The sequence below is a fragment of the Microtus oregoni genome, unplaced genomic scaffold, assembly GCF_018167655.1.
Source record: "Microtus oregoni isolate MIOR12 unplaced genomic scaffold, Mior012 000032F_ref0000030, whole genome shotgun sequence".
NCBI classification, from domain to species: domain Eukaryota; kingdom Metazoa; phylum Chordata; class Mammalia; order Rodentia; family Cricetidae; genus Microtus; species Microtus oregoni.
Window position 1 is genome coordinate 8,514,900 of NW_024543091.1, and position 18,135 is coordinate 8,533,034.

Here is an 18,135-nt window from a genome sequence, read left to right on the forward strand (position 1 = left end):
CAAGTGGCACAGTAAAGAGACGTGTGTACAGACTGACACCCTGACTCCAGGACAAGGGAAAACCCAAAGAGATCTGTCTCGTCATGGCTTAGTGTGGTGGACATGTGCAGTAGCATCCAGGTCTCTCCCACTGTAAGAGGACCAAGGAGACCTCCTCAGCCCTGAAGTCAGCCACCACTACGGAACAAGGTGCCAGGTCAACTGTCCCAAACCAACCACAAGCATTCCATGCAAGAGGAAAGTTGAGCTACTCATTACTTAATCCCATCATCGTTTTTTTTTCAAGAAATATGATCTTTTTGTTTGTTTGTTTTTGTTTTTTGTTTTTTGTTTTTCTCTGTAGCTTTGGTGCCTATCCTGGAACTAGCTCTTGTAGACCCGGCTGGCCTCAAACTCACAGAAATCCTCCTGCCTCCGCCTCCCGAGTGCTGGAATTAAAGGCATGTGCCACCATTGCCAAGTTAAGAAATATGATCTTAAAAACAAAACCACAACAATTGTTTTAACAAAGCCTTGTACTAATAAATCAAATATGGCAAGGCCAACATCACACAGCATTTTTTCCTTGTTATTTGTACCATTATCTTAAACGATTTTTGTCTCTGCTTTTTCCCTCAGAAAAAAAAAAAGAAAAAAAGGAGTTATGGGTTGTTTTGTTTTGTTTTCTGAATAGAACGCATTTGACTTGGAAATGCTTTAGAATCATGTTGTTGTTGTTTTTTAAGAAACCTCTTTTAAAGGCAGGTTCTGTAACAAGCAGCTGCAGCGTCCACACAGACAGGAATATCCACGGCCACTGTGACCTAGTATACACATGTTCCATGATACAGATTTGTTTAATTTAAAAAAAAAAAAGTCACTTACCAAGTACTCCCAGAAGGGTCGCTATCCCCAAAAGCACTGAAGGAGCCATCTTTCCTCTGATAGAGAAGTTCCCTTTGATAACCTGAAGACACAAAAATCCATGTATAATCAATCCATTTGCTATGGCTTCTTGTTGGGGCCACTGGAGTAATATCGAATGATTATTAGTAATATCAAACACCCTTCTAGCCACCCAAAAGCAAGCAAAGTCAAGGTCAAGCTTTATCCACTTCTAGTATTCCCCAAAAGGCTTTCTCTGCTTGACTATCTAAACTGTCTACTCTCTTCAGCGTCAGAATTAAAGCTTAGGGCCAAACAGAAAGGACAGGTGATTTCTGTCCCTTAGGCTGGAGAGAGAGAGGGAAAATAATGATCAAAGGCAGAGTTTCTTAAATGACTTGGTCATGAACCCCTGAGGGAAATGATGAAACCAACTGTCTGCTTCCACGCCAATTCCACACTTCATATTTATACACACACATATGCACACACACACGCAGTGGTTGTAATGAAGTATTACTGTATAAGTAAATGAGGATTGCTGTGGAGACTACTCAGCCATAGAATGCTCACCAGGCAAGCATGAAGACCTGAGTTCAGATCCCAGTCACCTACCCCAAAAGCTGGGCACAGAGCCATGCACCTGTAACCCCAGAACTGGGGAGCAGACACAGGGAATACCTGGAATTTGCTGGTCAGTCAATGAACTTGAGGGGGAAAAAAGTGGAGAAATGATTGAGGAGACCTGATGTCAGCCTCTGGACTCCACATGTGAACATGCACGCATGCACCCCTATACACAGCATTCGTACACAAATATGCACACTGAAATAAAGCAAACTGGGGAGTAGTTAAGGCTCGTGTATCTGTTTTAATGAAAGCAGAGGCTTCGTACTTCCAAATAAATGATTTCAAATAAAGGGGGGTTGGTTCGTGATTGCAAAGACTTCGAAGTCCAGGGTTAGAACTCATGTGACTTGCCCACTGCCTCACCCACCTGCCTCTTCAGCCTGCCTCTCCCGTATCTACCTCTCCTGTGTCTGCCTCTCCCATGAAGACTCAAGCTTTTCTCCCTCGGTTGTCCACTACAAATCCTGATCTGAGCATCCGGAGTAAGGTATAAGACAGAACAGTATGTTTCACAGTGATATTTGAAGCCAAAAAAATAAATAAATAAATAAATAAATAAATAAATAAATAAATAAATAGAAATATATACACATTTAAAGTTAAAGACACTTTTTCTTAATTTTATGAAGAAAAATTTCAGGTTGTAATCTTCATGTTTATACCTGAAATACTACTGTTGTATAATTAAATAGCAAATCTTCATTTTGTGCTCACTAGGGATAAAGAACTGTGAGAAGACCCTTACAAGTACTAACTTGGGTGAGTCTAACACAGGTGACCACTCTCCAACACTCCCCATCATGGTCAAAAACCAACCTTATTCCCCACCAAGGGCATCCAGTCCCAAGGAAAATAGGAGCTGCAGCATCTTCAGTGGCAGAGTAGATTAATAAGCAGGTCCCAGACCTCCAGCTCTGTTCCCATGGAAACACAAAGGAAGAAGTGCCTGGGAGAAGAGCCGGTTTGACTCTCAACTCTTTGGGTCTCTGTTGAGACTGCCTTTGTCACATTCTAAGCCAGCCAGGCACGCTTAGAGAACCTTTGACTGCTTGTCCTCCCAAACAACTGCCTATATCAAGCCTAATTTCTACTCTATTAGCAGAAAAAGATACTGATGTCATAGCCATGGTGTTTATTGTTAATATAACAATCTACATACCACTGTAGATACCAAAGTTGGAGATTTTTCATCACGGTAAATGAGCAAGTTAGAAGCTTGGTTTTCTCCAAAAGTTTACCAAGGAACAAGAGCAACACTTTCAAGTTCACATAGCTCTTTGGTTTGGAAAATAATAATATAATCAGAATTATCAGACATTTCTTAAAATTAAAATATACAAGTTGGGATAACAACCTATAAACTGTTGTTTACAATGGGCTGGATAAGATGCAAATTTTCCCGGGTCATGAGTTTTCTTTGGAGTAATTATGGATGTAAAGTAGCTACAACTTATCAGGCTAAAGATGAAAGTACTGTTTGCAGAAACAAATAAAAAAGAACACCCCAGGGCTGGCATGTAGCTCAGCAGTATAACACGTTCCCAGGCTGAGGGTTCAGTTCTGAGAGGAAGGCAGAGAATGTTATAATAAAGGAAAACCTATGTTTTCAACTAGACTCTGTCTGAATCTCACATGGGAAAACAAACAGCAAGAGTTTTTAATTTAAATATCTGAAGACAAGGATCCTCGAGCAGATTCAACAGATAGAGGCACATGCTACCAATCCTGAGGACGTGAGTTCGATTCCCAATACCCACATCCGGAAGATGAAAACCAATTCCCAAAAGTCATTCTCTGAACTCTACACACACACACACATACACACACACACCTAGACACCCACATACACAAAATAAAAAATAAATAAAATGCAATAAAAATAAGTTTCTGAGGGAAATAAGCAGTTTAACCCTTCAATTAACAAACAAGTTCGGAATTTCTAGTCCTTGTCAGAAACAGTTTTGTTTGACAGTTCTTTCTTTCCTTGACAGCAAAATGTATGGCACACAAAGATGCAGCTGTTGGCTACAGGACCCCTGGGCCACCAGGACTTAAACAAGGCAATGTGCTGTTCCCAAGTGACATTGAAATGACCATAATTCACACAAAAGTACATCAATGCCTTAAAAGATAAAAACATATTTACAAGACTTAAAAGCTAGTGTGTGAAGTGAGACGCTGATGTCACAATGAAGAATGATGTCAGGAAACATTTCCCCCTCTGGTTCAGACGGAATCTGTGGGGCAAGACAGAAACACTGGTTCCACTCGTTCCTGGCTGGTAAGGACGTGCCAAATCTAGGTAGAATGGTTAGTGTCTACAGGTAATCCCTGCGGTGAAGGACTGCAGAATTCTCCTAGTCCTGGCCTCCATACTAGAAAGATGAACTTAAAAGAGTCCAAGCAGTTGGTGGTGATGGTTCATCCACATTCAGCACTTACTGGGGTGCCCACGTGGTCATACCATGAGGAAGGGGCGAGTTAGACACAGGACTCACCACTGGAGTATTAATACAGATGATGATCGGGGTAGTTTTAAACAATGTTAAGGGAAGACTCTAAACCAGAGCAATACAGATGATATGATCTTAAAAAGAAAGCTGAGAAAAGTAACCAAAATGATACAGTCTAGGGGCCTTGATAGAGATCTTTTCCTCTGCCAGCTAAAGAATTAAGAGGCAGGGAAAATCTGAAGCACAGCAGGAAGCAGCAGAGAGATCTCAGATAGGAGCAAAAGTTGAAGAAGGATTTTCTTGGGGCCAGGAAACACACACACACACACACACACACACACACACACACACACGCAGCAGGCACACTGACAAAAAGACCCTCTGCGAGGAGGGACTGGGAAGCCGGAAACTCCAGTCTCTTTCTGAGGGCTGTGGTTTTAAAATCTCCTCTCCTCATTTAGGGCTGATCATTTAAAGACAGATAGCATGGCTGATTGGCCCAGAGGTGTGATGTGGGCGGCTCTGCTGGTGGGAGACAAAAGCCTATACCGCCTTTGTTTTAAGCTGTTAGGCTTTTCTCTCAAGTCAGGAAGCTGAGGTAGAAGCCCGCCATCTTGGAAATCTGGCACCTTTATTACCTAGACTTGGCCCCTCTCCCTATCTGTCTGCTTAACAGGGAGTCTAATTCTTGGTCTCTCAATACCATGTAATTACTTTTATTATTTCATCTTATAGGTGGGAAACTGAAACTGAGAGGCTGAGGAAGCAGACCAAAGATAGGGCCCCATAAAGGTCAAAATGCTGTGCACTGGAGGAATATCTGGCACTTGGGGACCTAAGCTTTCTCTCCCTTTGGTTGATATGTACCTCTAGCAGCCAGGAAGCACCAGAGGAGAGTCCCAGAGGGCCTACTTGGAACCTTGTGTTTCCAGGATGGGGGTCAAACCCAGGGCCTCATTAATGATAAGCAAAAAAAAAAAAAAATTAAAAAATAAAAAAGAGCTCCATCCCTAGCTGGCTTTGAAAAGCTGGTTTGACAACAACCCAGCCAGAATTGAAGTGCAGGGCCAGTGTTATCTTTGGAAAAGAGCAAGGACTGGGGCCTGATCTGTCCTAACCCTGAGCAAAGTATCACGGGACAAGCCAAGTCACCTCCAAGGGATCAATAGTTCTTAAAGTGGTTCAAGCCCTTCAAATTAGAATTTAAAGGGCTGGAGCAATGCTCTCACAGTTAAGAGCACTTGCTGCTCTTGCAGAGGAACCAGGTTTGACTCCCCATTTGATAGGTTCCTACTATCTGTAATCCCAGGTCTAGGGGATCTGACATCTCCTGGGCTCTGCAAGCACCAGGCACACATGTGGTGCACAGACATACATGCATACAAAACACTCATATGTGTATAATAAAAATTAATTAAAAGTTTAAGAGTTCAAACATTTGATCAGCAAAAACTAGTTCATAAATCATACATAAATATGGAATTATAGGCATTCATGAGTTATTTTGCTTTATTAAAATATAACAATGAATTCATATCAAATTATAAAATGCCAGTCTAATCTGTATTCACTTTCTAGTTGAAACCAGACAAACTAGTCTCAGTACAAACTGAAATCTTGTTTTCTAAAAGTACAGAGTTAAATTTTAATAGTCCCTTACAGTTTTTACTTATCTCCTTACTACGACTATTAACTCAAGGTGTTAAGATCAGCATGTCACAGTTTACCACAGACAACACTTGATACCACTTCTTAATATAATTATAATAAAATTTTCAAAAATAACAGTTCCTATGTGTATATATTTAAAATATAAATTATCTATAAACATATATTAAAAGAATAGTCTTTTTGGGTTTTTTTGGTTTGGTTTGATTTGGTTTGGTTTTTTGAGACAGGGTTTCTCTGGGTAGCTCTGACTGTCCTGGAACTTGCTCTGAAGATCAGATTGGCCTTGAGCTCACAGAGGTCCACCTGCTTCTGCCTCCAAATTGCTGGGATTAAAGATGTATGCCATCACCTCCCAGCTAAAAGAATAGCATTTTTTAATCAATACATCTATATAAAAAGTAACAAATGCTAACTCACAGAACTTCCTTGGGGGGGGGGGGCTTATCGGCTCCTGGGCTGGACAGCCAGCCAGAATGTCATCACCATGTGTGTTTCTAATGGAAGGAAAAATATACCCTATCTCCTCCTCACATGAGAACACAGGGCTGCACTCAGCTAGATCCCAAACTCTGGTGCCCCTTGCGTTTTCTTCCCACACACTGCCTTCTTGTGTGACCCTTGACTGCCACTATGTCCTGCCTGGATTGACACAGCTCACATTGGTGCAGTCTGACTCTGCAGGTTGTAACCTTTACAGTTCCTCTCCCCCAACAGTACCCCATGTTCACCCCTACTGCTTTATCATAACCCCCACTGAGACAGTCTACAAGTTCCAACTCCAGGTCCTCATCTTTCTATCCCATTGCTTCTTTCTAAATATCCAGGAAGTCTGTAGACATCCTGTGGATGCATGGACTCTGTGGCCCATCTCTTGGGGTTTCCAAGGCTTATTTCCCTTCCCTGTGACTCGGTTTCCTTATCTATGATATGGAAATAGTAGTATACCTTCCACCTGTGTTGTTGTGAAGATGAAGGAAACATAAGGCTTTTCAATAGGATTAGCTGCCCTCTCTAGCACTGCTCAGACTATAGTTAAGGATAAACAGCTTTCTGTATAATAGAGAAGCTAAAAGAAAGGTTCATATCAAAATGTTCTCATTACTTGAGCTTTGCAATTTTTGGAAACATGGGCAAAATAGGTTTCTCTTTGCATTTAACCCATTCATCTAGAAAGAAAGAAAGAAAGAAAGAAAGAAAACACATACACAAAAAAAATTGAATTTTACTTTCCCAGATTGTGCTGAGTAAGCACATCCCAGTAATTTTGTGTAGTTCCTACCCATCTTCATGATTTCCTATACAGCGTATATCATATAAACAGGGCTGTCAAAAACAACCTGAGACTGTTATTTGAAGTTGACTTTTTATAGTATTTCATGAACTCAAAATTTGCATTTTTATTACTATTAGAAATGGCTTAATAAGTAAATAAATTAAAAAAAAAAAGAAATGGCTTACCACTCTTCAACTTCTCTAGCTGAATGTAGCCATGGATGCTGAGAGCAAGGACTAAACACAATGTTGGGTCCAGATCCTAGGTTAGCTCGCCGTATGGGCCTAGGCAAGCGATTTATCTTTCCTGCTTCTCAGCTTCCTTGAGCTACTAGATGGAGAGTGCCAGCACACTACCTAAAGGTGGGTGGGAGAGCTGGCCCTGCCCCTTACCAGCTGCAGCACTCGGGAGAACAGGCCCTGCACCTTTCCCAGACAACACAGTGGAGAGGCTGGTGGGCTGGCACTGAGGGCCTGAGAGCAGGAGAACTGGCCCACTCTTTACTGCCTGCTGCAGTGGGTGAGCTAGCCAGTGCAATGAAGGAGCGCTCACCCTGTTGGCGTTGATGAGAAAAAGCTGGCAGGCTGACCAACCAAGCTACCACCCAAGCCCAGCACCAGGGCTATGAGTTGGCCCAGCCCAACATCCATCTCATCTACGAACTGCTGGAGCATGTGAAGGAGCCAGACGTGCAGATCCAAAGCTGCAGGACCTCCATGACACAAGGCGACAACAGGATTAGGAGAGGCGTCCCAGTGAGGGCCCAGGATCAAGAATACAGGAGAAGTCAGAGTGCTTGAACCAGACTAACGACTCATGGCAAGGAACACTTGCAAGTGAAGATGTATGGACTAAAGGGTGCTGTGTGACTCACTAGGCCACACACCAGCCTACAAGATGAGACTTCTTTTTCTTTATATATCAGTTTGGTCATTTTTTTTTGTTGTTGTTCTTGTTTGTTTGTTTGGGGGGGGTTTCTTTTGAGTTTTATTTTGTTCTGGGGGGAGGTTGCAAGGGCAGCGGGTAGATATGAAGGGATGGGTAGAAGGATGGGATCAGGCTGTATGATGGGACACCCACAAAGAATCGACAAAAATTAATAAAAGAAAATAACACTGCCTGACACAGGCAGCACTTGACCTGTGTTAACTTTGCTCTGAGCAGGTGGTCCCCACAGCTGAGCCGTTCCCACAGCTCAGAGAGTCACATTCGCCATTTTCAGAGGTGTAAGCATCCACTCCATACACGAAGTTCTACCCTGAAGCTAACCTGAGCTACATAAGACCATATCAAGAAAAACTAGTGAACAAAGGACCACAAATGAGCTCTCATTCATTGCAGGTTTTTAAAGAGTTTACACTAGCAGCAGTTAAAGAACAGCTGCCTTCAGGAAGTCAAGTAGAACCTCCCATGGTCTGACCTTCAGCACGTCAACACCATCTAGTCCCACCAATACACAGATACAACCGCAATCTATTCTGAAACATGGCCCAGGGAGACCGTGACCTATAAAACACAAACTTTTTTTTAACAAATAGAAGTATACATCTAATGCTTACCTTCCCTCATAAATGAAAGGGCTTTTTCCTTTAAATTATCTGTCAGCTGCTTCTGTTTAGTCAGATAATCCAAAACGTAAATATTTGGAGCAAAATTTATCATGTTCTGTTCACCACAACCGTAAGGCATCCGTATCAGCGAGGCCAACCCGTTGATGGAAGGACCCAGAATATCTCCTGAAAGCACAAAACATTCAGTTCAATGGGTAACGCTCACTCAGCCTTCCCTGCTGGCACGAGCAGTCTCAGCTCAGGACAGCCATCGATCATGGAAGCAAGTGGGGCAAAGAAGACGCAACCAGAGCAAGAGCAGTGGTGTAGAACTCACGATCGTGATGTCAGGACACATCTGCCTAAATAACAATGGGGTCAAAACTGAGTGTCCCTTTATATCAAGATGGCAGGAGGTGACACTTAGTTCTTCTGAAGGAGACGCAGGTGCATCGGAAAAAGCTGTGCTTAATTTAAAAGCAGTTTAGGCTAAGAAAACTGGAAGTAATGTTCCTACTGCAAAGAATCTTGCCCAGAAAATTGTTCTAAGCAAGGTTTCTCATGTCTTGCTTATGGGAAGTTTTCAAACCATACTTGTCCTGACCATAGACTAAGAAATTCTAATTTAGTAGGTTTAGAAAAAAACAAACCAGATATTTGTGTTTTAAAACATTTTACGTAAGATTGGGATCCTCAACAACAACCGAGAAGCACAGAATCCAGGAGCTCTGCGCTACAGAACACTGGTCCCTCTAGCCACGGTGCTTGTAGCCTTGCTACCCAGTGTGCCCATACCCCAGAAGTACCACCATCACCTCAGAATTCAGAGAGTCCAGTCAGGCATGGGGACGCATGCCTAGATTATCAGCAAAGAAGCTGGGATGCAGGGATCTGGAATTCAAGGCCAGCCTGGGTTATGTAAAGATTTCAAGGCCAGCCTGGACTACATACCAAGACCTAATCTCCTAAAACAAAGAGCCAGTGAAATAGTTCAGGAGTAAGGAATTTGTCGAGCATGCACAAAACCCCATGTTTCATCTTGAGAAAAAGGAAGAAAGTTTAAGTGAGACAGGAAGGAAGAAGGAAGGAGGGAAGAGGGCACAAGCCCTGACCCACTGCAGACATACGAAGCCAGGACTTCTTGTCAAGCAAGACCCCACGTGCGTGTTGATAAGCACTGGTCTAAAGCCTATCAGCTGAGGCCAACTAAAACCTTTCACAAGCTCTTCCCACGAGGTCTAAGTAAGACAATCTATCTGCAAATAGATGAAGAATAGATTATTGCATGCAAAACAGCCAGTGTGTGGTGACACGCAGTACCCTTACCAATTGCTGTGATCTGAACTCTTTCACTGCCGATGACTGTATTGGGAGGAAAGGAGAAACTCAAAGTTTTCTGGGTAGTTTGCACTTTGCTGTCGGTCAGATCCAGTAAGATAGACTGTGAATATGACTTCTCTATGCCTTCAGCCTGTGAGGAAAGGAACACAGCATCGTGTCTGCTTATCCGTTAACTGAGAGTTGTGTGCAGATACGAAGACAAACATCTATGCTGTGGATGCAGCTATACAAGGAAATACCTACCTACCGTTTCTTGATCCTGATTTCAAATGTGGTAAGCACTTGCTTTCTAGCTAAGTTGAGAAAGCATTTCCTAAAACTGGCACGGAAGTGGAAGTGGCGAGGGGAGAAGAGAGAATGTGGCAAACACTGGGGAGTAGACGCGTCTGTTGTTATCTAAACAGAGGCACTAAATGCCTTAGCTGAAATCACAGTTAACCAGAGATTCAAACCCAAAGTAATGCCACCCCAAAAGAGGAGTGGGCACCTACTGTGCTGAGCTATGTTTTATACAAAATGTCCTCTCACAACGATAGTCTACAAACCCTATTTTGAGGAATTCCAAAATGCCCACTTTACGTTATCAACCTGACCATGATCCAACAGGCTCCCAATACAGTTGGTATTTAAAAATACTTGACCGTCCTAATAGTCATGCTTCTACTCAAATTTAAAAAGGAAAAATGGAGCCAGGCATTGGTGATGCACACCTTTAATCCCAGCACTTGGGAGGCAGAGGCAGGTGGATCTCGAGGCCAGCCTGGTCTACAAGAGCTAGTTCCAGGACAGGCTCCAAAGCTACAGAGAGACCCTGTCTTGAAAAAAAAAAAAAGGAAAATGGCAATATTTTGACAGTATGTGCATGTCATATTTTTACTGACAGATGAGAAAATAACTAGGCATTACCAAGACTGTGAAGGAGAAGACATTTTAGGTACCAACTGATTTGACACAAACACCATCTCTCATCTGCTTTTCAATTCCATGTTTGTTTCCACTGTATCCATCTAAACCCCAAATACTTACCTTTACTAAAACCTTTTGGGTGATGGCATCCGAAGCAATAGGCGAGGCAACTTTCACTGTGATGGGAATTTCCCCCAACTGCGTTGGCTTGATAGGGAAAGAAAAAGTGACCCCATCCTCGCTGGGAACCAGAGCTGTCTGCTGGTGCACGGTGTCATTCGTGTCACTTGAAGACATTAAAATATCAAAGCTGTCACTTTCCTCAATGAGCGCTACAACCTGGGGCGGGGGAGGGGGAATAAAGCCAAAAAGTTTTATATTAAAAACGTTCCTTTGTAGTGTTTCTATTGCTATTTTAAGTGCTGTTACGAGTATAAGACTCAAAACTGGAGAAAAATGAGACCAAGGTTAGGCCAAGAAAAGGGAAAAGCAGAAAGGAAACCAGAGAAAACTGGATTTATTATATGCATTCCCCTTCTAGCTCAAGACACATCTGGGGAACGGCATTCTTTGCCTTCATTTCCAGGGCTTTCACTAACACAGCCCTTGAGTGGCAGGATGGCACAAAAGGCCAGTTTGAATATTAGTTTCACAGCCTCTTGTTTTAACTGTGTCATCTTAAGAGACACAGGTCCTATTAGCGAAGCTGGGACAAATGGATTGAAATATTGCTCTATCTACTGATAGTTTCTACAAAAATCATTCAATGAAAAGTATGGTTAGCACATAAGTCCTTTTTTTTCTATTTATTTATTTATTTATTTATTTATTTATTTTGAGACAAGGTTTCTCTATGTAGCCCTCATTGTCCTGGAACTTGCTCTGTAGATCAAACTAGCCTTGAACTCAGAGATCTGCCTGCCTCTGCCTCCCAAGTGCTGGGATCAAAGCCATACACTACCACTGACAGTTCTAAAGCATATCTGATTTGCAAACTTTTATTAAAATGCCAAAACTTTCTATTCTCCTTAAGTACTATTCTTCCAGGCTTGAGGTTTTTGTTGTTTTGTTTTGTTTTTTGAGACAGGGTCTTATTGTGTAGTCTTAGCTGACCTGAAACTTGCTATGTAGATCAGGCTAGCTTTGAACTCACTGTAGATCAGGCTAGCTTTGAACTGCCTCTGCCACTGCCTCCAAGTTCTGGGATTAAAAGTGTACATCTCTGTACCCTGAGGTGGGGGAAGGTTTAGAGTCTTAATTTGTAAACCTAGCTGACCTGGAATTGATTATGTAGGCCAGGCTAGCCTCAAACCTGCAGCAATCCTCCTGACTCTGCCTCTCAGGTGGTTCCCACCACAACCAGCATGGGCCTTACATTTTACAAAGTATTTTCCAATTTATTTTCTCATTTTCTCACAACAATTTGTTCACATAATGATTATAATTCTCGTAGAATAGATAAGAAAAACTCTAATCATGTTATTAAGTTATCTGCTAATGGGCGACTGACTAGATATTGGGCCTTCTCTCAACCCGCTCATTATAATATAACATTCTGAGCACATGGAAAGCACAGTTAGAAAACAAAAAGCTGGAGCTGAGAGAATAGTTCAGTGGTTCACTTGTATCTACTCAATCGCAATACCTAAATATAATAAGTAAACATTTTGATTTACTATACAGATGTGCATACTTAAAAACAGTGTAGCATTTCAAACAATAAAGTTAGAAGCACATGCCTAATAACTCAAGGGCAGAAAACTAAACCATGAGACTAACGCAGCACAAACGGTAGAGAAGTCACAAGCTCCGCTGTTCAGCTAATTGCCTGCCTATGGGGACACGGGACCATGGCTCACAACATAAGCTCCTGAGAGCATAAGACATCGAATAGCCATGGAGACAACAAACGTTGATGTGGGAGTCCCCTCTTTGTGCTCTGATTACCATTAATGAATAAAGAAGCTACTTTGGACCTATAGCAAGGCAGAACTTAGGTATGCAGGGAAAGCTAGGCTGAATGCTGGGAGGAAGGAGGGCAGAGTCATGGAGAAGCCATTGAGCTGCCTGAGATAGATGCTGGGAACTTTAGTGGGTAAGACACAGCCACATAGCAATACACAGATTAATAGAAATGGGTTAAATTCATATGTAAGAGTTAGCCAATAAGAAGCTAGAGCTAATGGGTCAAGCCGTGATTTAAATAATACAGTTTCTGTGTGGTTATTTTGGGGCTAAACAGCTAGGAATGAAACAAGTGATCTCCTTACTACAAAACGTAAGAGAGTGGGTGAAGTTTCTCAGGAAAGGAATCCTGGCTGCAGTCTGTCTCAGAGAGAAGAAATTCTTACCAACTGCAGCTGGTACGAAATGGTAATGAGAAAACACATTCTAGATAGAGAAGACGAGGAAGAAATGCAGGGAGGTAAGGAGAGAGTAGGGCATATATATCCTCAAGACCCAAAGGAAGTTCCCTGGCTGAATGGGAGGATCTATACAGGAAAACTAAAAGAATGTTCAGACATTCTAATGATATACTCAGACTTGAATAACCAACAACATATGTATATTTTCAATCTCCCAGCAAAGTGTAAATTGCTTGGAAGAGTGTCAGGTATGTGATTCCTTCCTATGAGTTGCTGGTCAGGGAGGTCCCAAAGGACCCCAGAAGAAATGCAGGTTATTGCCATTGTCTTGGTTGCCCACCAGAGGTGAAACCCTATTGCTGAAGATACCACACGCTTTAAGTATACTACAAAGAAAATCATGCTATAATTGAGCCAGAAGTTTCCTCCTTGTTGGCTAACCCTCATAATGCCAAAAAACTGCTATGTAGGTAACTATGCTATGTAGGTAACTATGCTATGCAGATATGGAGAAAATTTATCAGTGGCATTACTGTGGTGGTTTGAAAAAAAATGACCTGATGGAGGAAGAAAAGATATTTATTTATAAATGTTGCTGAACTAATCCAACATAGATATTTTGAATTTGGATCTAAGGATATGATACTTTGGAAAGGAGTTTCTTATTTTGTTTTCACAGAGGATGAGACACTGTTCATTTCTTCTATTCCAATTTGGTATGATGGACCACGCCCTCCTGAATGGTTCCTGTGCACGCCTTCAAAAAATTGCTTCGCTCAACTGCCAACTGAGATGAAGCTAGCACACAGGTTATACCATGAAAGACCTAATTAACGACGCCCCCATTCAGCAGGAAGCAGTTTGGAGAGAAAAAACTGCACCCATGTTCCCAAATATGGTTTATAAACGTTCTTTTACATTTAAAGGGGGATATGATATAGATATGAATAATTTGCATTAGTATAGATTTTGCTTTATTGATAGAGATTTAAGGTCAATTTTGTTATATATATAAGTGTTTCTGGTTTTGATTAAGGTATTGTGATTGTGTAGTTCATTTAAATATGTACTGTATAATTAAGAAATATATGTTGTTAATGGATAATCATCGATAATAGTAAAGCTTGTAGTCATGTTAGTTAATATTTTCTAGATGTGCGTAGATATATTTTAGATAGACATTCTTCATGTCTTTCAAAGATTACAGAATAGGACATTTAATGTTTTAATAACTGAGGACTTTTCATGACAATGAGACACTCTGCTCCTGGCAGCACCAATCTACTTCAAGAGGAAGATGGGCATCGAAGAGGCTCGTTATGGAGTTTGATAGCCATTTGGGCAAGAAACTGCTCTTGCCTGGACTATTGCATAAACTGGACACAGAGAACCCACAGAGAGAGGACTACTGAACTTGCCTAAGGTGAGATGATCTTTCGGGGTTCCTGATTCATGAAAGAGTCTGCGAGACATTCTGCAGGACACAACAGATAGTGACTAAACTGACTTTGAATTTTCCTGCTTTATGGAAATGTCTGCTGGATACCATGGGCCTGAAGGCTGAAGATGGATGCCCCAACGGTACAGAGGAACTTTGGGTGACTGTCCAGGCAGCGAGATGTCTTTGTCATTTCTAGAGTTTGAAGTTTCTTAGTTCTTGTTTACTTAGGTAATATATCTTTCTGGAGTCTTTGATGGAGTTAAGAATAGTTAGTTATAGTTATAGTTTTCCTTAGTTATGATAAAAATTATTGTAACGTTTACTTGATAACTGTTTTGTTATATGTAATTTTGCTATGTTAAAGCCTTTTTTTTGTTTAAACCGAAAAAGGGGAAATGATGGAGGAAGGTCATTGGCTAATAAAGGCACTGCCCTGGCCCATTTTATTGGTTAGAGGATAGGTGGGAGGAGAAAACAGGACAGAACACTGGGAGGAAGAGGAAGTGAGGTCAGAGACTCCACAGCTCTCTCGGGAGCAGACGCCTGAGAGAGAGATGCCATGCCCCGCTCCCGGGATGAAGCTCCGACCCAGGATGGACTAGACTAGAATCTCCCCGGTAAGCGCACCTTGGGGTGCCATACACAGATGATTAGAAATGGGTTAAATTAATATGTGAGAATTAGCCTAGAAGAGAATGGGCCAAGCAGTGATTAAAAGAATACAGTTTGTGTGTTGTTATTTCGGAGAATAAGCTAGCCATGTGGGCGGCCGGGTGTGGGGGACGCAGCCCTGCCGCCCCATACTACTACAATGACCCTCATGGGCCCACAGGGAGTGACACTACTAGGAAACATGGCCTTGTTGGAGTAGGTGTGGCCTTGTTGAAGGAAATGTGTCACTGTGGGGATGGGCTTTGAGGACTCATATTCTCAAGCTACACCTGGTGTGGCCTACCATCTCCTTCGGCTGACTATGGATCAAGATGTAGAACTCTCAGCTCCTTCTCCAGCACCATGTCTGCCTGCACACTGCCATAACGATAATGGACTAAACCTCTGAAACTGTAAGCCAGCCCCAATTAAATGTTTTCCTTTGCAAATGTTGCCATGGTCATGGTGTCTCTTCACAGCAATAGAAACCCTAACAAAAACAGTTATCCATATGTGGATCATGGATGCTATTAGTACCAATCTGTGAAGCAAGATATGCCCATTGATACATTTAGTGGAATGATAGTTTTGGTTATACCAGCTGCCTTCTGATTCTAAGCCCTACTCTGTGTTTATAGCCATAGATGAGTACTGTTCTCAGCCTCAGTCAAAGCAATGAAGAGAGGTTTATGACAAGACTTGGCCCACAACACTCAGTTATGGCTGGAAAAGGCACTCATAGGGTGCACTCCATTCTTGAGGAGCTACTGAAAGTTCTAGTAAATGTGGAGGGAGAGTCATTGCCTTCAGTGGTGTAGCCACCAGAAAGCCGTTTATACTTTGGTAAACAGCTCCACACACATGCTCATGTGGGCAGCCCTTGTTAAAGGCAAGTAGGCCACAACACAAAAACAAGGGAAAAAAATTGGAAGTTGGAAGAGAAATCTATTGGGAGAAGAAGGAGGAGGATAAGAGAGGTTGAAGTGAATGTAACTAGAATGTATTTACGGGTGTGAAATTCTCAAAGAATGAATTAAATTTTTCTTAAAAATGTAAATTACCAAGTTATAAGGATGAAACCAATAAAAACATATATAAGCCAAAAAAAAAAAGTTTAAGAAGGTCTTTAAAAAAAAAAAAAGATTGCTTGGACACTCTGATGCTCAAGTAGCATGCAACCAATTGGTCCTCAATCCTCTATTTTGTCCCAAAGAGTAAATAATAAACAAAACCTTGAACACATTACCTCAGTGGTATCTTTCAAATAATTGAATATAGTTACTTCCAAAGCAAATTCTTCACCTCTGATAACAAAGGAGGGAAGATTCAAGTAGATGAAAAATGGCTGAAAGACTTGCAGCTAGAAAGAACAAAACAAACACATGTTTTAATTCAGACAGAAGCGCTTCACATTATATACAAGTAAGAGCAATCTCCCCAGAACCTGTACAGCCTATAACACCTAAAGGTATCCATCCACTTGACTATCAACCAATACCAATTAACAATCTACATCAAATAAAGAGTGCCAAGCTGACTTGACTGTGATTTAGCATAGTAACCACTGTACTGCTTTAAGAGCCCAGTAGAGACCAAGCCCTTCATAAATTTTTCATGCACTTATTATACCCCTATAAAGGTGTCTTACTTCTACCTATTAAAAAAGTGGTGTTTGGAAATCTGTGAATCTTCTACAAGCTTATACTACCTTCAAGAGAAGATGCCAGAGCCAGATCCCATTCTCTCTGATACCAAAACCAGCTGCTGTTTTCAAAGTTATTCTCCCATCCAACAGTCCCTGAGACTCACTTGGAGAAATCTCGATGTGGCCAGCTCAGTAATGTTCTGCTAGCTGTTCTCACATGTACACGGACAGACACGTGTCTCCCTCTTGTTGACCCAGCTCTGAAACTGTTACCAAGACCTGCAGGACCTCAGGCCAAGCCACCTCCCCTACCTGAAGTTAAACCTGGTTACTTTAGGCCAGTGGCCTTAGTAACAGAAGCAAACCCCTCTAGCTGGTGTGTCCAACCCATGCCCTTGGGGGCCACATTCATCCAAAATCAACACGAATGTGGACCAATACAAAATTAAACATGGAGGGGTTTTTTAGATATTTTTTAAAATTTGATTACTTATTTCTCAATTGTGAACTTTGTAGATGACAAGACCATCCCACAAATGTCAAAAGGTTTAACATCCTGCCAGGTTCTGTGGACAACTGTAGATTGGACACTCTAGGTTGTCACAGAGACTGAAGGGCACTAGTGGTTCTTTATGGAATGAAGTTCGAGAATGCCTAGGATCATCCCAAACAATGAATAACTACTGTCTTGTTTTCCTCATCGTTCTTGACTTATCTTCTATTAGCATGTGGTTTGCTGTTTGGAACATAGAAATATGATTTGTTGCTTGGTGCATTTGACTCTACAGATCACATAATTTAAGGTCCCATGTAAACATCTATATAGATATTGAATATTTGCTTAGACATTGATATAAAGAAACCATCTGTTTAAAAGACCTAAGCTTCTACCATAATTCCATATACAAATCTAGAGCACTTTTATTTCTACAAATTTCACTTGGGAATGGTAAGGCGGCAACACAAGATGTCCGTGACAGAGGCTTTCGCGTATACGAGGAGCAATAGCTAATCACTTGGGAATGGTAAGGCGGCAACACAAGATGTCTGTGACAGAGGCTTTCGCGTATACGAGGAGCAATAGCTATTGTGTTACAGTCATCCATGATCCTCGTATTCCTGAGCGCAGACCTGAAGGACTATCTGCTAGGAGGCACTTTGAGAAGGTGTGCTCATCTTTAAAGTGATCTGACCATTGCAAGTTGTTACATGAGGTCAATAATAAACGTTTTAACCAAATAAGGGCTGGAGAAAAGGATCAGAGGTTAAGAACAGCAGCCGCTCTTTTGGAAGATCCATATCTGATTTCCCAGCACCCACAAGTCAACTTGCAACTCCAGTTCC

At 41.7% G+C, this 18,135-nt stretch overlaps 1 protein-coding gene across 1 annotated transcript in view; it reads right to left on the reverse strand.

The window, feature by feature from the left end:
• Positions 1 to 18,135, reverse strand: part of Cd109 (CD109 molecule) — a 108,632-nt gene that overhangs the window by 20,185 nt on the left and 70,312 nt on the right. The window contains exons 20-24 of the mRNA XM_041679661.1: positions 16,393 to 16,506; positions 10,809 to 11,027; positions 9,768 to 9,912; positions 8,451 to 8,627; positions 865 to 946 (exon numbers count right to left, since the gene is read on the reverse strand). Of these exons, the coding sequence (XP_041535595.1) occupies positions 865 to 946; positions 8,451 to 8,627; positions 9,768 to 9,912; positions 10,809 to 11,027; positions 16,393 to 16,506 (737 nt within the window). The remainder of the gene's footprint in view (positions 1 to 864; positions 947 to 8,450; positions 8,628 to 9,767; positions 9,913 to 10,808; positions 11,028 to 16,392; positions 16,507 to 18,135) is intronic.